The following is a 23799-nucleotide window of genomic DNA, read 5'->3' as shown; positions in this document are numbered from 1 at the left end:
CTGTTCTGGGGCTTTAGGAAGGAACACAAACAAGAACACATTACAGGATTAATTTACCAAACTTAAATTATTATTTATAATTAACCATTTCAGGTAAGATTTATCTGTGTACCAAAGAGCACTGACAAATCTGGCTTTCAGTTGCACCCAGCTCTTTGATTAACTGATAGCGCGAGAAGGTTATATACCAGGAATTCAGGCACAGGGAGAAGAAGGAAACAGGAGAAAAAAGAAAAGTATCAGGGGAGATTTGGGGAAACATAAATGATAATGGCAGGGGACAAGGACATAACTGATGAAAAGCTGTAAATTCTGGAGGTGGGGAAAAAGATTAGAGGATAATCCAATGGGGGAGGAGACAGACTAAAGGAGATGCTTGGTGGAGGAGTGACTGCTGAGATGATAGGGTGGTAGGTGGGAGAGATATACAGAGAGCTGGAGGAGGGAGGAGATTCTTGGGGAGTAGTAAAAGGAAGCACATGTAGAAAGGAAGGCAGAAGGGAGCTCTGGCAACAAGCTGGAGGCTGCAGCTGCGAAAGCCACACAGGAAGCAATCAACGAGTCTCCAAGAAGACCAAAGGTAGAACAACAGCAATTACATAAAAGAATAGGCCAGAAAATATCCAGATTAATGGAAATGTCAGGAATATTTTTCTCTTCTTCCTTTCCCTTTTTGTTTCATTTTCTGACTAACTTTAGAGAAAGAAGAACTGCATTGAAAAGCCAGGCAAGGAGGCTTGTGCCATGGGATGGCTCTTGAGTGTGGGATGTAGCTTTATAGCTCCTGTCATACTGACTCACCTCGGGGTCCTGTTAACCCTCTGGAACAGCTTTTATCTTAATTATGACAGGCCTTGGAAGACAGGCTTCTCACTGTTGCTATTTGCTGTAACTGTCTGGAAGGAGGTGCCTCCATCCACTATTCAAATAAAAAAAAAAATCAATACAGTGCTTAAAACTTTAATTTTTTTAAAAAGTATTTTAATCAGATAATCACTGCTATGATAAAAGGATCTAGCAAAGGTCCAACAGGACAGGCAGATGAAGCAATAGCACTCTCACTTGGCTCAGATGCTCATTTAGATAACAAAGTACTGAACCAAAGCCTGTGGAAATCATTAGAAAGAGTTCTGTGGATCTGAGCATCTGTATTCACAGCTGTGATCCCTCATTCTGACCTGTCTCTGCCTTTTGTGTAAGTATAATAAGCCCAAATCTGAAGAGTTATCTCTAGTGTGAAACCCCTTACCTGTCTTCCAGTGTGTTGTAAGGATTAACTGGGATTAGATTGTGTTTGCAGAGTCATTGCAAGGAGCAAAGTCAATTAAGCTTGTTCTGGATCGGCAACAGGGACCTGATACATTGCCTCCAAGTGCTGAGTTATTGCAGAGGATAAAGGATTCAGAGGCAGAGGCTGGTGTTGAAAGGATTTGTCAGAACTGGTCTCTCTTGCAAAGCATAAGTGTGAAAAAGTATTTTCTTTGGCTCAGGGGTCTTATAATTCCTTATCACTTGAGACAGCTTGGCTACTAAGGAGTTTGAAAGGTCTGTGCAACTTTCTTTTTCTCTTTGTGGCTGATGAAAGATCAACTGACTCATAGGGCACTGGGTTGCTACAGCAACTTGATTTTTTCTGTCAATAAGGAGCTAACTTAGTAGGCTCTTCTGCAGCTCTCCAGCTCCTGGTGGCAAGGGTAGTAAGAGCAGCTCTCCCACCATACAGGTATGTGACCCTGCTCCTGGACTAAATGCAGTTTCTCAGCACATAGTTGGACATTGTATTTGTTTCTTGTGAGCATACTTTTGCATCCTATTGCTAGCAAAATGCTCTTATATGCTAGAATTATTAACAGCAAAGACACATGCCATTCAGCCTCTATTTCTTGACTGTTACAACTCTAAGAGCCTGTTCACTAAAATTCAGAAAGAGTAAATATACTGATAATGAAAATTTTTCACTTCCATATTTATATCTTGATAATATTTAATATATTGCTAATATTTCACTGTACATTGCAAATAGAAATGTATTCATATTTTAAACTGTAACAAGTGTATATAATCTTATGACTGTGAATTATTATCTTACATATAAAAATCTCTATATAAAGGATTATATACATTTATTATAAAAAGTAAATATGGATTAAGAGAAATATTAAGTGTATGGCTGATCATAGAATGTGTATGTTTTGTAAGTGTATTATAAATGAACATCTGAAAATACCGTAGTAATAAGTTAGAGGAAAAGGCACATACGTGCATTTCTATGTAGATTTAAAATTATACTTTGTGTCCAATAAAGATGCTGATGTAACATTTCTTTAACTTTGATACAGAAATGCTGGGATCAACTCAATAAATATAGAACAGTCATGTAAATACTAATAACTTGTGCTGTCTTAGTGATCTGATTCTCTTTGACAACTGATACAATAACGATGATATTAACTTAGTGATTATTTAAAAAAAAAAAAAAAAAAGGTCAGCAGAAATGTCCTATTCATAAAAAATGTGTAGTCTGCAGTTGTCTAGTTTGGGGGAATTTTTTCTGTCCTCAAGCGAGACTTCAGAACCATTTATATAACTGGCATAACCAGGAAAGTGATCAGAAATGTAGGGGTTTATTCAGTTAAATTATTATGTTCTGGAACTACTTTCTGTGTAACTGATAGTTATATGCGTATTTCTGTAACATGGTTTCATCTGAAAGAATAATGCACTATCTCAGCATCAGAAAATTACATGATCTGAAGAGTTCAGAGTATCTATTTGTTGTTGCCTACTTCATTCACTGCCAGTGCACAGAAATCACTTCTAGGACTTTTTCAACTGCTCTGCTCTTCAAAGTTAATGTTCCTTAATATGCAATAATACTACACAAATTTTCTTAATTTCTTTAGAACTTCATCTGCTGCCAAGGTATCTCTTGTGGAAAGGCTGATAGTATTTTTCAGTTTGGGTTGGGTTTTTCAGGGGGTGTGTGGTCTATGCTTTATACTTTCATTGCAGTAATTAAATATATTCACAAGAAAAATATGAAAAAAAGAAAAATTCCTTTGTCACACACACAAGAGTAACACATTAGCACTTAAAGAAGAGGAAAGACATCCATTGGTGTAAAAAAAATGTATAATAGAGTTTCTGTGTAACAAAGTAGTTTAAAGAAAGCCTAGCTCACCAGATCCATGAGAATAGGGTATAAAAGGTGAAAAACTCCGCATCAGTTGGCACACATTTTCTTGAAACTAAGTATTGCTTCCCCACCCAGACTGGTAGGCAAAACCCACACAGTCTGTACCTCGACTGCCAGGTGGTAGGGAAAATCTGCTTTTCTGAAAGTGTTTCCATTAGGTCTGTGCTGCCGCTGCTGTAGTCTGTAATTTCCTCTCGAGGCAGAACTTTTAACCAGGAAGAGCTTTGGCCTGTACTCGTCACCTCCAGATGATTTTCTATGTCTCCCTTTCTTTTGGAAGAAAATCTATGTTTTGCTGGCACAGTTCTGGATCCCTTGGTACTATCCCAACCACTGATTCTGATTCTCAAATTGGGGCTGGACAACTGTTCCAGGACATGGGGTTGGTTGAGCTTTCTTCTTGTGCTAGCCTGATATAAAGGAGGTTTCTTCTCATAGTAGACTCATGATTTGACTTTAATACCTGGTGTTTGAGGCTGAACTGAAGTCCCAGGGAAGATCTGCATGTGGCTCAGACCAAAGACATGTCTCCAGATCTGGAACATGTGAACTGAAAGAAAAGGGTGTCAGTCATTTGGCAAGTCTTCAACTCTTGAGAAGTCACCAAAAAGTTGACCTTAAACTTACCTCTTCATTAACTGGAAAAATCCCCTGTACGTGTGTTGTTCTTAATTATTGCACAGACCAAATTATGGTGTAGCTGGTAGGCAAAAGCTGACATAAGGACTGCCCAGTCATTCATCAGTGCCACTGCCATTGTCTGGGGTGATTCATTATGGTGACGATTTCCCAACCAGGTATTGCACCAGTGAAAGAGTTTTGAATTACTCCATTATTCTGTGATTTCTGAGGCAAGAAGACTTTTGCAAGAAGTGGAATATATTCAAGTAGGGACAAGACTTATTAAATTTCTCTTGATTTTCAAAAGATGACTGCTTTCAAAAGTTTTCTCCCCTACCATTGGAGCCCCTTCTCTGTGCCCTGCTTTGGTTTCAGTGAGAAACATCTGTAGCGTTAATAGACTGACCCAGTCTACCTAAAGAGGTAATTATTATATTATATAATTAGATAATAAATATTATTATAGCTCTTTGCTGCTTAAGACTCACCCAGAAGCCTAAGTTATTACATTGCAGTTTCTGTATTGGGTTCAGCTCTATGAAGTTCCTTCCTATCTACATTCTGAGTGACTCTCACATGAACCTACAGAAGTGGAAGAATCAAAGTCCATTCTATCCCTGCCCATCTTGTGCTTTCTTCACCTGATTCCTCTGCTAAAATCACTTGAAAATAATTTTTAAAAGTGATTTTGAGGACTGAGAAAGGCAGAACTTTATGCATGCCACAGTCAGCGTGGAATTGCTCAGTCTATATTTCTGGGGAAAAAGTGAACTGAAGTAGCTGCTGGGTCTCCATCACCCATTTTTCCCTTAAAGAACCTAGTTACAGTTTGACAGAGAAGCTCATCACTGGCAGGAGCCAAATATATCACGCTGTTTCCACTGTACTGCTGCCAAGTTGGCTTGAGCCAATGGTATTTTAGGATGTTTTCCATATCGTCAGAACATAATGAAAATCACAAGGGACAGCACCTTAGGTCCTAACACTTCACACAGCTGGGAAAACTACAGCTGGGAGTCTTTAGTGGGTAATGAAGGAGCTATGCAGCAATTTGGAATGAGTCTTCCAAGCTCTTGTGATGAGAAATCAGGTATTAATGAATGTTTGGGAGGTTCTTTTCTCAGGGAGCTGAAGACTGCATGGTATGAGTGGTTGGAGTATGCCTCAGGGCATACACTGGAAAGCCTTGAAGGCCAGCATTTCTGCAGTAAAAATCTGTGATCTGAGGTGGGCCAAAAAAATGCTACACCTCATCTGCAATCTTTGGCCAAACTTTCCATTAATGTCAGGTTGTAAATATTTTGAAATTTTCTCATCACATTTTCTTCTTGCTTCAAGAACTTGTTTGCACTTACCAGAACCTTTTCTAGCTGTCCTGGTATTGTTAGTCTGGTGCATTGACAAGCGGGGAAACTGAAAAACTTTTTTCGGGATTTTGAGTGGAGCTCCTCTAACATTAACCTTCTAAAAGTTAGAACTCTCATTTAAGTGAGTCGTTTAGAGCCTCTGTAGTTAAAGCAAAGACATCAGTGCCTCCAAAGGATATGATACATCCTTGCCTAAGACAAACATTTAAGGTAAATGGGGTGTGTTCACACCTCTCCATAGAGAGGAGAGGAAACCAGTTCATCTTCCTTAAGCCAGATGCCTACTTTTACTTGGATAAGGTTATTTGCCACAAATATTTGTAATTAACTTTAAACAATAAAATAATTTTTTCTATGAAACTATCTCTTCCTTTTCTTCTAGATCCTTAGAGCTGAAATATTAAAAGCAGAACTGAAACAACTGAAAAATCTTGATATTTCCTTCTAAAGTGAGGTGACTACTTCTGCCATTTAATTCTGTTCTGTTCTGTGGCTTTTGGAAAACAAGGTGGTGCAAAATAGCAGTCACAGTGAGAATAGCTGAGACAAAGTGAACATACAATTTAGGGGAAAAAATAGTTCTATATTATTATTTTTATAATTTATGTGTTATATATTCAAGTTCTTTATAGGCAGTACTTGAAGACAGGCCATATTCTCTCTAGGGGAGACTCTTACGCAATAGAAGTGAAATACATTGTTGAGGCTGGTCTGGGTGGATAGCTCATGTGCTGCTTCTTATGTATTATGTGATGACATGATGCACAGAAGGTTTTAGTTTCCATAGGAAATCAAACTACCTTTCCTGAATACAAATTTTCACTCCCTGTAAAGAAGCACCTCCTAGTACCTCCAATACACGGCGAGGGGCAGAAGTCTCATCCAGCTGGTGGCATATTGCACACTTTCTTCTGTAGATGATTCATCTTCATCATTTTCCTCAGTAGAACTAAGTGCACATGAGTGAACATGAGTGTGTTGAATCAGAAAAAGCTTATCTGGGGACAGGAATCACATGTTTGTATTATTTGTGGTTTTTTGAATGATTTAAATCTTTCACTGCTGAGGAAGAAATAACTGTTCTTGTGGGACAATAACTCTGGAGAAGCCAGAAGTCCACTGAGTGGTGGCAACAGGATTTTGGTTAGGGAGCACAGAAGCCGCATAAGATGATGCTAATAGAATAAGTTAGATAAACAATAAATTCATGTTTTTACTTACCACAGAAAGCAGATAAACATAATTCCTCACACCTTTATTTCAAAATAGGAAGAGTACCTAGAAGATGATAGAAAATCATGTGCTGAATGCTGAGAACATTGATGTAATCTTCTGCCCCAGGGCTTGGCACTTCACCTAACAACTAGAAAGTTGGTTTTGGTGGTGGTGGTTGTTTTTTTTTGTAAAGTTAGTGTCCTTTGAAAAACTCAGAGGGTGCAAAAGTAGGGACATGAGTTTCCTGGAGTTTTCTGTTACTAACCTCAGCTAACATCTCCACATCTGACAAGGGATTAATGTTAAGATTAGTTTTTACAAGCTTCCTAATAGGCCCATGAAGAAAAACTCTGTGAGTGCCCTGACTGTGGAAACTAGGAAATACAAAATCATGCTGTGTGTTGTGACCTGACAGACTTCCCACCTGCTGTCCAGAGCGGGGAATCTGCTTTGCTGATCATAGACCTGGGTGGTGCAAACACACACTAGGACTCACCCTGTAATTAATGTGATTACTTTAATAAACACCATATATCAATACCCACAAGCAAACTACTATCCCTGTTGATATGAAGGAGGTAGTGATCATATGTTGGTCACCCTTGACAGGATTGCAATAAACAACACACAGAAAGGTAAAGGAATAGACTACAGAGTTGACCAACACATTACAGTAAGCTACAAGCGGGAAAAGTAAATAGATGTATGGCCTGCTCAGGGGGAAAGCGTCGTGTGACGGTTATAAGGGATCTCAGGCCAGCTGAGAAGGAGCTCCGTAGAGCACTCTCTGAGCTGAGATTTTACACCCTTACAGTCACATAGCCTTTTTGTATGGATAACTTTGGTAGGCAAGCCTTTTTTATCAGTTCAGACACAACACGGGGGTGTTACAACAGCTCCCCCTTAGCCAATAGTTTTTTATCTTTGGGATTTGTTCCCTTTGAGATGGAGGATGTGAGCGAGGTGTTGCTATCACATGTGCACAGTAGGGATGGAGGGCCTCAGAAAAGACAAACTACCCAGCCTATGCCCAGTCCTGCTCCTCTCTATGGATGGCTTCAATGGCTGTTTCCCTTCTTCAGCACACTTCTTCTCTGTTTATTTCCAAACAACAGCTTGAACCTTACACTGTGCTGTACTGTACATCAGAGAATTCCCACAGGAATGTGGGAACATTTATACTGGCAACCTTAAAATTCAAATTACATGTACCATAAATGTATATCATCCCCTGATGGAAGGGATCTTAATGTAAAAAAAAAAAAAAAAAAAAAGGGGGAGGCACTGTGTGTTTAGGAATCTCATGGCATACAGAAAGATGATAATTTTATTTATTTGTTCCCTCAGTGTTTATAAAGCATGCCAAACACAGTGATTTCCAAAAGGCCCCGCTATGACATGTCTAGAAAAGCCAGGAATCCCACTCATCTCTACAACATCTTCTTGTCAGTAGTATGTTTATTCCAGGAAATGTGGCACTCCATTTGGAGTTAACAACTACATTTGTCTTTTTCTGAAGTTTTTCCCTGAAGTTTTCTGTGTCTTCATGAAGCATGTGAGAGTTCATTTACCTTACTTCTCTTTCTTGACAATGTCTCCTTGTGGGTTAGTTTTGCCTGTTGCTGCACTGCTGGGGACTCCAATGAAGAACATATTTTTTTGCTTTTTCTGTCATCATTCTGTTGCTGTGTGTCTCTATATTTTCTCCCCTACAACCTCTGGACTCTGATATAAAGCCAGAGAACACAGAAGGATCATTAGGTACTTATGGTTTGGTTTATTTTGTTTTGTTTTTAAGAAACAGAAATTAGTGATATCCAAAAAGTGCACAACTTCTCCCTTAGCTTCAAATCCCTTTAGCTGGTTTCTGCAGTTGAACCTGGCAGTCCTCATTCCATTGCCAAGCACTGCCTGCAGAAGAGATTTTGCTTATATATGGCAACAATGACATATCATAAGTCACAAAATTAGCCAATACAGCTCAGTATGTATAAATCAAAAACTGAGCTTCGTTACATTTGCATTAACACCTTTAGGATTCCAACAAAAAGACAGCAGTAGACATTTTCCTCCGTTATTTGAAATGGTGCACACTGAATCTCACACACTGCAAACAGGGAAAATGAGCATAGTAGGGAACATGTCCATGGGCAGGTGTGACTAACTGGAACAATTTCCTCTTAGAAGAGAGAAATCAGCAGTGAAGAGGGCAGGCATCCTGGGAGGAAAGCTGAGGCATCCCAAACAAAAGCATCCTCAGGAGAGTGTTGTACAAGGAATGTCCATTAGAAATAATTAACAAGAATATTCGTAAAAGTAGTGCATAGGAACCGTAGTGTGGAGGACTGTTTCCTTCAGCAGTTAAACCCCAGTCATTAATTAGAGAATAGAGAAAAGCAAATTTACTCCACTTTTCAAGAATGTGAAACTGGAGTTAGTCAGGGTCACTCGCTTCCCCTGCCAGCAAGTCTTGCACAAAGACTGTCATACAGCTTGCTTTCAAAGGGCCAGGCTCACTTTCAGTCTTGCTTTCACTACTAGGAGATAAAATCACAGACTCATTAATGTTCATCTATCTTAGATTTACTTAGCAGAAGTAGATTAGAAGAAAGAAACTTCTTCCACAAAAGCTTAATTTTCAAATAGGGCAATATCAAAAACAGAACAGTAAACAGTCAGTCAAAACACGTAGCAAGTTCTAAACATGTGGATCACAAACTATTCAGTGCTATATCCTGAAAGTCTGGACCTATGAATCTATTTTTAGGAATGTTTTCTCTGTTATAATTTAATAAATCACTCCCTCTTGCTGTTGCCAGAATAATCTTTTAAAACAACAAATTCATTTAATTCACCTGGAATGAGGAGATATTTAAACAATATTTGTGCAAAAGCTTGCCAAACTGATTATTGTTAATTATTGGTAGACACTGTGCTGGGATAACTCTTTGGTCTACACAGATGTCAGCATAAAAATATCTGATTTTTAGATATATTAAGAAAAAGAAGCTTCTGGGATGATGTTCATTGAACATTCATTAAAGAGGAAGAAGCTTAGTGCTTTGTGAGGAAATGTTGTAATCCAGCCTGTGAAAAAAATACCCTTTTAAAATATTCTGATGTTTCCTGATCTTTATTACTTGAAAATATACTATCACAATGATTAAGCTGCAAAGGCATTTAGCCTGCATCTAGTAAGGCTTTATTTATACAGCAGAGCATGCTATATAGCAAAGAATATTTGAAAATAGTGTGTCTTAAAGAAGGTGTCAGGAACTGGTTAGTCATAACTTGCTAATACGAGCAGTTTTAAAGCAAATGGATATTAGAGAAGTGACCAGGAACCAAATAAGTAAGTTACCCTTTTTTGTCCTTGACCTTTGACTCACTTGGATCAAAATTTGAAAAAGATTGCAGCTGCTAAGTATATTACCACGAGATGTAGGTAGTGGCTTTTAGTCAGACTGTAAAAATAACCGCCCCCCAGCACCAATACAACTTAACTTTTTCTTCTGGCAAAAAGATAAAGAGGGAACTGACGTCTCTTGGAATATATAAAACACTCCCTTGGAGTTTAGAGGCTGTGAGCTTGGTGGGGAGATTTAGCTGCTTGTCTTCTCGTAACTTGATGCAAGTCATGTGTTAAGTCCTTGTCCCTTCAGCTGCAAAGTCAGTTGCCCTTATTCAAGGTGAGTCATACGATACAATGTTTAAAATCAGAGGGTTTTTCTCAGAAATACTTTTAAAATCAGTTGGTGGAAAGCTCTTGAAACTCTTTATTTGTGATACAAAGTGGTAGGATTTAGCAAAGCTGTTTGCAAAACACAGCGAAACTTTACATGTATTAGTGACATGCTTTATTACTATGTTAGCAATGGTATTTTATGTTCAGTATTGCAGGCTTTCCCAATTGCATTCTGTCTTTTGATATCTAATATTCTTGAAACTACAGTTCTGGAGTCATGTGAATTTATAAGAAATGCTTCTTTTCAATGTGATATTTGTAGCATTTAATATTGCAGATAAACCCCTCAAAATTACAATTTCAAAGTATGACAAAGATTAAAAAAAAAAAAACAAAACAAAACAGAAATAGCCTCTTCCCTGCAGAAGTATCTTTTAATGGTTTCAGTATTTTTAATCTCACCATCTGACCTTGGAGAAACTGGAATTATGTTTAAAGAAACACCATGCTTTTGGGTGGAAACTCTTAAAAGAATTTTGAAAAACCATTTTAATTTTCACTATACACACTGCTGCTTTCCCATGCAGCTGCTCTTATTTGGGGCTCTAAACAATTCTGTCAGAACTGAAGTAGTGCCATGTCAAGGAATGTTTAAATATTACTATTAGAACTGGAGAAATCTTTAAGAAAATACAGATAATCTTTCATTTTTTAAGGGTTTGATTTAAACTGGCATGCACAGAAGTTTAAGTTAAGTTAGGAAGGAAAAGTTTAATAATATTATGCATCTTTTCTCCTATTCAGTTGCTTATAAATTGCCTTTTCAGAGTCCAAATGGACCATTTCCATCATCAGCATTCTATTAAGGACATTTGAAACAATATTAAAAAACACATACTCAACACTCTAGAATGAGGTGAATATTTTTACCAATTCTGTAGTCAAATCTAAGTTTAAAAGATAGTACAGTTTCATAGACAATATCTAATTTTGTTATGGTACTTTCTATTCTGCATAAGGTAAATATTTTTTTTCCTGAATGTGAATTCCTGGACACAACTGCGTTCTTACTGGAAATTTCTACTTTAGTCTTCATATTTTAGCTTCAGTTCTGATAGATGAGAACAGCTTGGTGACCTTTATGTGAAATTTAGTGTTATGTTGTGAGTGCTCTTCATTGCAGTTGTGCAATAGATAATTTGAATTGCATAAATTGAGATATGTCTAGACTGCAATTGCATTGTGTTTGGTAGGAGAAGGGTGAGTACTTTACAGTTTTCAAAAGCTCAGTATGGACACAATTTATTAGCAGCCAGTTGCTTTCCAGTTGTTTATTGCTAGTGCTCATGAGAAATACTTAGTCTGCCTAACAGAAAAAGAAATCCCTTAGAACAGCTTGTAGAAACTTGGGTGGAAATGTATTTTGGTGTAAGGTGTATTTCTGTTGAATTTGAAAAGCTTCAGAATGTAAACCAAGTTAAAAATGTCTGACAATAAAAGCCTTTTTTAAACACTCATGGAAGAGATAATTTCCATTTTAAAATTTAAAATATGTCTTTATACGCTGTAAAAAAAAATCTACTGGAATAGATAGGGTTGGAGGGAAAAATCAACTTGAAATACATACTTTTCACAATTTGATTTCATTGAGAATTTCTGCTTCTTAGATTTGCTACACTGTGTAACAGCAATAAGGTTTTAAAATCCTCACACCACTTATCCAATGAGTTGCACAGCCATATCACAGTATTGCAGTGCTATTTCTGCCAGACTAAAGATCCTGATCTGAACTTATCTACAAAGATATGAGAGTTTGCCCTAGTGACGTTAATGTGAAAGTTCTTCAGGTCAAATGAATTTCTAACTCAAGTTAGCTTTGAAATTTGATCTTAGCCACATTATGCATCCATCCACTCTGTCAAAGAGCCTTTAATAACCTTGTGTTTTTATAATTCAGTCAAGTCGTCTATCAGTTATCTTTGTGAAAAGTGCAAAAAGTTGCAGGAAAAGTTTGGGGAAATGGATTTTTTTTCTTAATGTTACCCCTTTGATGAGTTTCTATTTCTGCTCTGTGCAAAGGCACAGAGTAACAGAGCTGGTAGAGAGGAAAGCGACTAAGTAAACCTGCAGTTCAAATAAGTTGTACTTCCTCCAGCACAAAAACCAGGTCTACAGCTGTAAATGGACTTCTCAGTCCCTCGTGAAATAAAGTCAAAAACTTTAGCCAAATCTGGTTTCTTCCTGGGTGCCTTGTGTGTGCAGGTAAAGCAATCAAAGGGTGAAGTTCTGATGTGGGAACCACAAAGAATGACCTGGTGGCAGGTGGGTGGATGGGATGACTTTTATAGGAAGGATATTTTTCTGAGATCATAAGTAGCCTTTTGGTCGTTCTGCTCACAAGTATCCAAGGGGAAATTATTAAATTTGTGCCAAATGAGTGCAAATGTACAGAAATAGTCATTGTCAATGGCAAGGGAACCATAAACTGCTGCTAGTGCAAGAGCAGGCAAAATGTGAGTTTCCAATGCAGGTAAAAGGATCAGTCTAGACTCAGGTACGGACACAATATGATTGTGAGTTTGGGAGGATGTGGGAGGACACATCATTAGTCTGCTGACCGTGGTACCTCATATATCAGTGCAGGCTGCATGTGTTCTTTTTTTTAATACAAGGACCTCATAACTGCGTTTATGAAAACATCTATTCCTACATCTGATATACCATTTAGAAACCCATGAAGATTTTTTTGAGCCTTTAATCCTCATGAGCAAACTGGGAATTCAAGTTGAGTTGTTCTTTCACTCCATCCTTCTCTTTTCCTTTGCTCTCTGTGTTTGGCCTTGAATGCGTGATTGACTCTGTAACTAATACCTGCCTTAAAATTGATTTAGAGATGATCACAACATGTTAACGAACAGAAATTGGTCAGAACAAAAAGAATGTGGACAATGGCATCCAAAACACAAAACAGTAGATTTTCTGTTAGTTGAGGGTCTAAAGCAAATAAACATGCAAAATCAGTGGATGTGATTAATTCCTGAGCAAGAATAAATTGCAAATTAGACAGCTCTTTGTCTTAGTTATTCACAAACAGTAGCAAATAGAAAAATTATCACTGGGAGCTTATATTTTACCATATCTCAGCACTGGTATCATTCTGATTTTCTTTACAACAGTCTCACTAGGTGCCAGACCTTGACATATTAGCACATATTATCAGCAACTGTTTTCCAATGAGCAACTGCAGACATATTATTTTTTTTCTGAGACTGAATGGTCTTGAAGTATCAGGTATTACATCTTTCAAAAATCAAAATCTAGAATCTCTTCAAGAGGTCTGCCTTTCTGTAAGGCAACTGGAATTGATGAAACTAGGTGATGGTAAGAATGCAACTCTAAAAAGAAAATCCAGTCATACCTTTGACTTGAGGTTGTGAAACAAAGTTTTATCCTTTCAGGAGCAGATTGTGTACTGACAAAGATCTGGAAAGGCAGGCTTCTTGTAGATGCCTTCTATTACGGGCTGCCATTCCACACCAAGGTGCTGATGGACCTTGAGGACTTCCTTACTCGTGTAATGCAGAAACAGCCTGGGTAGCTCACACTAAAACTCCTGGGTTTGCCTGAAGTGGGAGCCATGGGCATTGCAGACTGTAAAAAAAGCAGAGGGCTAGAGTGTTCTCCTTTGGCACAGAGATTTTAGAGAAGGTGCGTGCCTCAGGAAGTGTCAGCTGAACAATAATTATGTCAGTTTGCTCTAATGCAACAGAGAAAAAAAAAAAAAAAAAGATAATGATATGTCACAAACAACTAGCTTGCCAAAAGTACACACAACTGTTTGGTTTTTTTTTTTTTTTTTCTTTCTTTGCATTTTGGCACTGGCTGCCACTGGCTCGCTAGTTTTGGCATGTCATCTTCCTACCTGCTTCACCTCATGCACTTTGCACTTTGAGCTTTGGAATGTGATTTTTTGTTCACTCTCTCCTTATATTAACAGCTTCTCTTAGGAAGATCAGTGAGTCTGTTGGGACCAAGAAGGGAGAAAAAAGCATCAGGTCTTGCAGCAAGTATACTTTTACCCTGTCTGCCTGCACCCTGACAAAGGAGAGGAATGGGCTGTAACATAAACTGTGGGCTTCTCACTGGGGCCATCATCGGTGCTGTGCTGGCTATCCTTGGAGGAGTTCTGATACCAGTTGGAGATAATCTTATAGGCAAAGCAATAGAAAAGGTACTACTTTTAAACTTTTTAAAGTCAATATGGTTTGTGGTTATTGAATATTCATTATTTGTAAGTCTTGTGCTCTGTTTCTGCTTTTTCCCTTTTTGTTTTCTTTATTAAACCTAGGTTTTGTAACATATGCAATGGAAAATTTCCTGGGAATAGATGCTGCAGCAATATTTTTTAAACATATTATTTCCATGTTTACTTGCTTCCTTTCTTTCATGCTCCACATGACAAGCAAAAATTTTGTTTTCAAGTTGTGTTTTCAGTAATGTCATTTAGAAGTAAACATTTTGTATTTTTATTTTAATTATGATTGTTTCTATTTTATTTCTTTTTTACCCATGATGGCCCACTTATTTATTTTTCTGCATTCTTTTCTTATTTTGGTGCCCACTCCATGCACTTACATGTATGTACTGCAAATAAACTAGACAAACTTCTGATGCAGAATCTAAATCTACACTTAGATGCACTCAGCTCACATTCTGTGAATATACAATCCAAGTCAATATGCCTCACAAGACTGCAGGATCTGATCATACACATCTCCTTATTGAAGGAGTGAGAAGAGTAACTGAAGTGTAGTGGACTTAGCAGTCACAATTTTTTTCTGTTGGTTTTTTTTTTTTTTTTAGATTTTTTTGTCTTTAAAATCTAATTGTGTCTTTAAAGAGAAATGAAAAGTTAATTTGTTAAATATTCAGGGAAAACAGTGTATAGCTGAGGATCTAAATCACAGAGTAATTTAGAGTGAAAGACCATGGAAGCCCTGGGGTGTCCACCATGGAGACATGGAGTCTCCCTGGGGTCACTGCAGCCGAGGCGGGCTCTTCTACAGTTAAAAATCCAGAAACCTTAAGGTCTTTGGCTGATGATTAGTCCTCCAAATAATCTGCTGTGGCACTGAAGACTGTGGAGATCTTGGAGACATGTATTCAAAGACTGTTCTGGGAGCCTGCCCTTAACTCAATGGCTGTTGAAGTTAGTTGAGGAGGTGGATGCCTGAAATTTCAGGAAATGTAGCCTTGCCTAGATTCTAGCATCACTTTTTAAAAAACTGAAAAAAATGGTTTCTACATACCATTTTAATTTTGTTAGCAAACTCAGTGAAAACCTAACTGTAGAGGAATTTTCCAATTCTTGTATTTTTCATGAAATTTTCAGATTTATGGAGAATAAAGAAATAATTCTTCACTAGATAATGTCACACTTACCTTGCAACATTTTACAAAAAAGTCATACTCTATATTTGCAAATAATTTTAATTGTTTGACATATTGAAGAAAAGGCAGGTTTTCTAAAAAGCACATAATTTTATAAATGTGTATCTCCTTATATTAAATATTTACTTTGAGTTATTCCAGAGTGTTGTCTTATGCCATTAAGTATTTTCAAAGCAAATTACACATATTAGCAATGTTATGTGTTCATGTTTACTTATAATGAACCAGTTATACAGCATGGTTTGCAAATGTCTACATATTAAATTATACCTGCATGAGTTCTTAGTGGTAAAATATTAGACAGGGTAATTTTTTCCTCAACCTCTTTATAATTTTCTGGATTGTGATCATGTTTCAGATGTTTGTAGCTATTTCAGGGCAGCTTGACTAATGTATATAGAAAGGAATATTTCCATACCAGTATTCATATAAAACATAAAAAATTAAATTTGTAGAGGTCTTATATATTTAAGTAAATGGATACTTCCTTTCTTAAGCACAAATCATACTAGATTTTTTTCTATTTAGCATTCTGACTATCTGGTGAGACCATGAGACTCTTAAACCAATTTCTTTTCAGAAAAGATATGCCAAGGTACAACATCTAAAATATGTGATCATTTCAGCAGGTGCTCAAAAGTGATTTGAATCTAACTAATTGTGATTTACTTGTGTCGATGGCTATTAAGAAAAACAAATATTTGTTAAACACTGCAGTTATATTTAAGATAAATATAGAGCTGGCTGGAAAGCAAACAGGTCTGCTGAGCAGACCATGTTAAAAGTACATTTTTTCTGAAATCTTTCAACTTTTGGAAATGTCATTTTTCAAGGAAATGTTTGGTAAAAACAGATCAGTTTCAATGACAATTTTATTTGGAATTTCTTAAGCTTAGAGACTCTAGGACAGGAAAAAACTAATGAGCAAGATGTTTTCTCAGATACGGCCTGTAAGAATTTATATTTCCATTTGGATTCATATAAGCCAAAGCCAGAACTTAAGTCCCTCACCCGCTGTGTGAAAACAAATTTCAAAATGTCATATTTGTGATGAAAGGGAAAAACTGTTTCAGCTACTACCAGTATAAGTAAAATCATGTCTTAAATTCTGCGTGGTCCTTGAAAAAAGACCCCTAGGTGTTCCTCTGCATATTTTATCTTGGAGTAAATCCCAGTTCTTTGCACAAGTTGACAGAAACACAGTAAAACCAAACATATTTCTAGGGGAAAGGAATGTTGCTGTAAACTGTTAACTGTTATTGCTGGATTAGAGAAATGGATGGTTTATTTTTCTCCTGAACGAATAGCTTTAGGACACTTCACACTATAACAACTCAAAATATCTTAAATTAACTTGTTATCATTGTCTGGTCAAACCGCACTATCATCAGTTTGTTCTGAAGCAAGTCCAGCTGATCTTTTAGAATCTCCCAATAAATAGGGACAACTTTAATTAAAAAATCAATGTGATCAATAGTTCTTACCATTTTGATAGCAGCTGAAGCCTGAGCATGCTTCCCTTAAGCACACATCTTGGCAGCTGACCAAACCCTATCAGCCCCATTTCTCCTTTATTGCAGTCATTGAGAGATTAGCCTGAGTAAACATTTTGCTGAAAGGCTGCATACTCTTGTTGCAGCAAAGAGAAATCATCTGCATGTATACAGACAATCTCAGGTGCCCTTAGAAGTTTGATAGAGACTGTCAGGGTATTGGCTGTTATTTCCTAGCAGGCAGGTGCTGTTCTCCATCCATGAACAGTCCATGGGTGGATAACTCAAAGTCCACGTAACATGGAACATCAAGATGTCACCTCTTCACATCTTCTTGTTTATTAACAGACATCTGTGCTTCAACACAAAACACATTGCTATGTTTTCTAACCTCAGACTGCCTCACCAGATTTTTTTTGGATAAATTATTTCCACTCCTGCCTCCAGCAGGGTGGCAGGGTTTTAAAGAATTGCAGCATTATATGTATTTTCTGAATCCTTTTAGAGGCCTTTTAAAAGAAACTGTCACTGGAAGAGCACAGTCAAAATGACACCACCAGCACCAGCATCTTGGCAGGGATCCACTGAACAAGAGTAGTGCTAAGCTATTTTAGCTCTGATACTATTCAGGGAAAGGAGGCTTCCCCCTTAAAAGTTGCCTGTGGTTTCAGTACTGAAGGGCAAAAATCCTAGTTTTCCCAAACAATGAATCTATCCACAGGGAATAAATGCCTTTCCATGAAGGTCTTAAGGGTTTAGAAAACTGCCCTTGGTACAGTTAGGATTGAAGCATGAAAGTTTCAGAGTTCTTTACAAAAAACATTTTGTTTGAGGCTATCAAAATCTACCTTTTTAACTGACTCCACACATTTCAGTTGCACATTATCATGTCTATCATCATTGTTATTAGACATTGCCATATCTAACATTAAAAAAAATCTAGTACTAAAAAAATCAAAAGGAAAGGTGAATTCAGAACAACAAATCAGAAAGCTTGCAGCCAATATTGTTGAAAGGAGATATTTTGACATTGCTCAATTACCACCTTTTGCCTTTCCCTCTTTTAAAACAATATTATTTATTTAGGAAAAAATCCCATCATTTCAGTTATGATAAAACATTTTGGTTGGGTTTTTTTCCCAGCTAATCAGCCTTTTTCCTCAGCTATATCTAGCCCTCAAAGCCCTTGGTAACTGATTAATTTGCCATAAAAATCTTTATCACCACTTCTCTAGGAGAGTTTGCTTTCTACCTTAGGTAGGAGCTTAACAGAAGTCACATAATGTTACTTAATATGTTGAATTCCTGATAAATTGATAATGCAGAATGGTGTATGATATGTCACAATACCTTAGTGCTGCACTCTTTCTATAGAGTTCTCAAAGTTACCCTCTCCTATTTTTAGAAATAAAGCTATGAAGTTTAGGTATTATTATGTTTAGCCTTCTGTCTCTCTACATACCTGTTATCTATGATTGTCCAGTTTGTGTCTCCTCAGCTACTGGAGGCATACAAAACATTTCTAATTTAAAATTGTTTGTGACATTCATATGACACTTCTTCTAAACTAATGAAGCTAAAGTAACTGCTGGCTCTCAGCAGAACATGAGTGATCCAATCACTCATATTCCAGCATTATCAATGATAAACTTAATCAGCTTCCATAATTTTTTATGATCAGGGACTGAAAAAGGACTGGAAGTTTTGATCCAACAAAGCCTGCCAAGAAAAACTGATAATAAGCTAATAATCATCACTCAAGAAGTAATAAATGGCTATTCGTACTTTCAGCTGCAAAATGGAAAAAGATTATTTGCTTTCCTGGAACTTAACTTACTCAGTTTTACAGAATTGTATTGTTTGTTTCCTCCAGTTTTATGTATGCAGACCAACACATAAAACACATAGATGTAAACTCCCAGAAAATGGTATCTTTTGTCTATCTGGCCAGATCCTTTGTCAAGAAAGCAACTGCATCTTACATTTTGTATTTCTTCATCAGTAATCATGATGGCTGAATTCAGTGTAAAACACCAAAGTACAGAAAGCTTCCATTGCTGACTGCTCAGCATTTCTTGAGTTTATGTATTGCCAGTTGACGCACCACAAGTGGGGGAAAAATTGTGTCAGAAACAAAAGAGGATAAAGTCCCCATTGTTTTCACTCTCAGTCTTGCACATTTAGGTCACGAGATGAACTTGACTGTGTAGCAATTATATACTGTATAGCTACTTTTCCTAACAGTAATTAATTATTGCATAAGATACTAGAGCTCATGTATGTTGACTAGGGAGTTTCATAGTATCCATTGCAAATTAGTAGTTTCCCAAATTGCCCTACCTTTCGTAATATCACAAAGCATGGTGGTGTTACCAGGGGGATATAAAAGTGAGTGACCAGCCATAGAGAGGGGTAATATTTAGGGCTGGCCTCACCAGTGATCAGTCAGCTAAAACCCAAGGGCTTGCTGGTGCGTGGATATTAGTTTTATTATATGAAGACATGAATAAGGACAGAGCTCTAGATTTTCTTCAGCTTTAAGCCACCATTGGCATTCTTGAAGTATGTGACAGGGAATCATACACACTTCCTTTGTGGGAGAAATGTTACTAACAATAGTGGCTGAATGCCACCAGATATAATGGTCTTGCTCCCTTCCTCCCCCTCCCTCTTTTGCCCTGCTGCTTCACTTATTTTAACTCTGTTATCTGATCCTTCCCCCTATACAGACCACTGAGCCAAGTGGTTCGCTCACTGGTAGAAAGGTAACCCAGCCGGGGGGGAGGGAAGGGGGCAATAAAAAGAACACCCCCCCCCCCCCCAAAAAAAAAAAAACAAACCAAAAAAACCCAAACCAAAAAACCCAAACCAAGGAAGAAGAAATAATCTTCCTCCAGTCTGGCAGGCAGGAACAGCTCCCTGAGGAATGGGAGCTGGCACATGGGAAGGGGGAAGCGTGTGTATCAGTGACCAAGGGGCTGCAGGTGCCAGCTTGCCCCTTTGGCTGCAGCACTGTCAGGCTGTATCAGCTGTCCCCTTGAAGCATCCCCTAAGAGTGTCCACGGTGGCATCAGCACAGAGAAAATGGTGGGCTGAAAATCCACATAGTAACTCATTGTGACCTGGCTGTCCCATGTATTCAGTTTCCATGGTCCTCTTTGTACCAATGCCCAAAGTAATTTTTCTCTTTTGGCATTTCCTAAGGGTACAACATGCATATAGTAGTTATTCTTGCATGAAAAATAAAGGACAGCCACCCCCACCTCTTTAGCTGGACAGTGAATTTGTTCTAGATCGATAAAAGAGTACATAGTATAATGAAGTGCAGCAAGGAGCGGTACAGAAAGTACATGAAAAGGCTTGTGTCTCATAGCCTGCAGTCTCGGTCTACATGGAAAGTTGTCCTGGTTGTGCTAAAAAGTCCTGCATAAGTCTCAGCTTTTCCTGCAATACCGGAGAGAGGTTTAGCGGCAAAGATCCACTCTTTGGAAAAAAACAAGGTCGTTTATAAGGAGAAAGCTGTGAGGAAGCATGTTCCTTATATTCTTCCAGGTCAATCACAGAGATGTGGTCATTGCAGAATAACCAGTTTTCAAAGTGCCCAAAATGTCTAAAGCTGGAGGCAGGCTGGGGACTATTTCTGTGCCTCTCCAAGATGGAAGAAGAGATCCTATGGCTCAGGTACTCTGAGCAAACTGCAGTGGCAGAGTCAGCATATCATTCTGTGCTATCATAACCCTTAGCAAAGGGTTATAAGGGGAGGGAGGAATGGACAGATGTGAAAACTTCTTTTAAGAAGTAACTAACGCTACTTTAAAATCTGTTGTCACAAGGTTGAAACTTCTCTGTTCATCTCTGTGCCTATTTGTTGTTGAATTCTAGAGAGATTAGTTTGTCCTCTTGGGCCTATAGCTGCCAGCTTAACCACTTCTCTACCAGTTACACAGAGGTAGGAGGTCAAATCCTGGCATCTGTCCCCATCCCAGGACCCTGCTGCATACAGATCACAGGCAGACTGCGCAGAAGTTGCACCTTTCTTAATATCAGCCAGCTTCTCCCAGATCCTTTGAGCAATCCTCTGTGGAAACTGAAAAGGTGATTTCAAAATCATGTAAGCTTTTCTCTTTGCCAGGGACATGGTCTGCCCCATGCTAGATCACAGCTGTTGATAGGCTTTGGCCTCCTGAGGTTTGCAAAACAAGGCTGAAGAGAATTTTAACTGTCGGGTCTGAGTGCAAGCCCTCAAGATGATAACACATTTCCTACAGCAACTTTCCTTCCCCACTCACACAAATGCACATAAATTATAGCAGCTATTCAACCAGCAAGCCCTGTGCTTCACACCACAAGCAAGGCGTTTGCAACGCCACCATACAAACAGGTTTTCCATAGACAAAACCCTGACTATGTTATGAGTTCTTCAAGATATGATATTAATTTCTAATTGCAGTGTTCTTAATCGGTAATTTGGTTTGGTTTGGTTTTGTTTTGTTTTTTTTTTTTTTTTTTTTTTTTTTTTTTTATGGTGCTTGCTAAGCAAACTCTAGAGGGCAGAAATTTAAGCTGGAAAGAAAATCTAGTAAACTGTAATTTAAAATGATTTTTCATGCTCTCTGGGGGGATTCCAGCCTTTTAATTCCTGAGACTCTGTGAGCTGTGCAAATTAATCAATTAATATTGCACCACGCTAATAAAAAAGCATTTCATATATTATAGCCAGGGTGCCTAGATTTTTTTTTTTCTGTTGAGAATTTTTTGCTGAATTTTTACCAGTAAGGGAAAAAAATATATTATCCCGGGACTTTGGGAAAATCATGTACAAGGAGGCATGATGTAGACCAGGCAAAACAGGCATTCCCCTGAAAATACAGGAAACAAACCTTCAAACTCTCTTTCTCACTGTACAGTCCCAAGGACTGAATAGGCATTTATGATACTATAGTTGAGTGCCACAGACATAAAGCTGTTGCTTACTCTGGAGTGGTTCCTGATGTCCTGTCTTTTGCCATATTTTGCCCTTATTCCCTAGACCTGGGGAACTATCCTAACAAATGTTATCAAAGCTAGAGATATTTCTTAGAAAGTCTCAGGTTTTGTGACAAGAGTTTTCTGACAAAAAACAGTCCTGCAAGAACACTGTCTGCATTCTCTGCATGCAAAATTACTTTAGTGCCTGAGTAATGCTCCCAGATAATTCTTGTCTCTTCCCTTGGGCTATCTGCAAATGTGTGAAAAACAGTTTATGGATTCTAAAACTGCTGGATATCATTCAGATATTTTCTTTTTCCAAATAATCAGTGGATTTGGCAAGTATTTGGGAACTAATGCATTGCCCGACCACAGCAGTAGGAAAGTTTTGCTGCTTGCTACAGTAGCAATTACATCAGCTTTGTGGTCACATTTTAGGGGGATTCACTTTTCCTCTCACTAAGCAGGAATGTCAGCATGCTTTCAAATGTTGGCCAAAAATGTGCACTGTATGCCTCATACTGATGATAAAATAGCTTTTTTTTCTGGTGTTTAGGAATCTTCTGCAACCATCTGGAAAGTAAATGCAGCTTGTCACTCTATTTTTGTGGTTAATTTTAGCTTTGGTTTTTGTCCTTTTAGGAAGCTGTCATTACAAATGGTACCATTGCTTTTCAAAATTGGCTTGTGCCAGGAAGTTCAGTTTACAGGCAATTTTGGATTTTCCATGTACAAAATCCTGCAGATGTGTTAGAGCAAGGAGCACGTCCAAAACTTGAACAAAGAGGACCTTACACATACAGGTAAGCAAAGCCCCTCTGAGTACATGGCATGTCATATCAGAGATCATGGTCAAAGTCAGAGAAAGTTCTACTGAGTTAAAATTTATTTCTGAAACTCCAGCATTGTATTTCAGTTAGACTTGACAAAAATGCCTAACTTGCAGCTACACACAGCAATCACAGATACTTTCTGTATTTGGTCTCATGTTGGGAAAGCATGTATATAAAAACAGGTAATTGGGTGTGGAGCTGTTTGCCTTTGTGAAAAGAGATTGCTTATTTGCAAGATGTTTGCCACAACAACACAGGCATGTTGCATTTGTTGCTGTTCAGTTTTTGCCAGCTTTTTGCATACGGGACAAATATGCCAGATGCCCTAAACCCAAGAGATTATTTTATCACCCATGTATCACTCAGATTTATTTTAATAATGTATTTTTTTTTTCTTTGCTCCTTTATGACTTATTTTTAATCTATAGCTTTTCCTTTTCAAATTTCCCCTTGAAAAGCATTCCTTTTTCTGAATGTACTAGCGAGGGTCTAGATGCAGCAGTCCATTCCCATTCAGGCCAGCTTTTAATCATCTGCTTAATTTTAAACGTGATGTTGACGTGGGCCTAGTTGGTGCTTCCTGATAAGCCCAATATCCAGCTATCTCTGGCACACTTGTTATGAAATTGATTTCCTAAAATGATAGGATATTTCTTTCTTGATATCTTTGAAGATGTATATTGTATTTGCAAGATGGTTTTACCATGCAGCATCTACAGTTGAAGTGCTTTGATGCTTAAAAATGTTACTTATTTCTCATTGGAAGTAGAGAACTCTTGGTCCATAGAGTACATGAGAAGATATAGGAAATGGAATCAGGAAACTAACTGGTTAAGAAATACTGCAGAAAGTGAATTTCCACCAAATAGAAATGTTTTACTCTGGTGGTGATGATGGTTAATTGGTTTCTCAGGGACAAATCTCTGCCAGAAGCCTACATAAGACTATGTAAGAAATGATGGCTATAGCT

General features: G+C 37.8%; 1 protein-coding gene across 4 annotated transcripts in view; it reads left to right on the top strand.

Moving 5' to 3' along the window:
• Positions 1–434: 434 nt before the first annotated feature.
• Positions 435–23799, top strand: part of CD36 (CD36 molecule (CD36 blood group)) — a 39223-nt gene continuing 15858 nt past the window's right edge. The window contains exons 1-3 of one of the 4 annotated variants that reach the window (XM_080391984.1): positions 435–580; positions 14082–14315; positions 22639–22799. In XM_080391984.1, the coding sequence (XP_080248110.1) occupies positions 14196–14315; positions 22639–22799 (281 nt within the window). In that variant the 5' untranslated portion in view covers positions 435–580; positions 14082–14195. Of the gene's footprint in view, positions 581–1585; positions 1724–9923; positions 10089–14081; positions 14316–22638; positions 22800–23799 lie in introns of those variants that run through there. The other 3 variants (XM_080391985.1, XM_080391986.1, XM_080391983.1) reach the window with 3 other exon arrangements.

Source organism: Falco punctatus (assembly GCF_963210335.1).
Source record: "Falco punctatus genome assembly, chromosome: 6".
Taxonomy (NCBI): domain Eukaryota; kingdom Metazoa; phylum Chordata; class Aves; order Falconiformes; family Falconidae; genus Falco; species Falco punctatus.
This window is presented reverse-complemented; position numbering and strand designations above follow the sequence as displayed.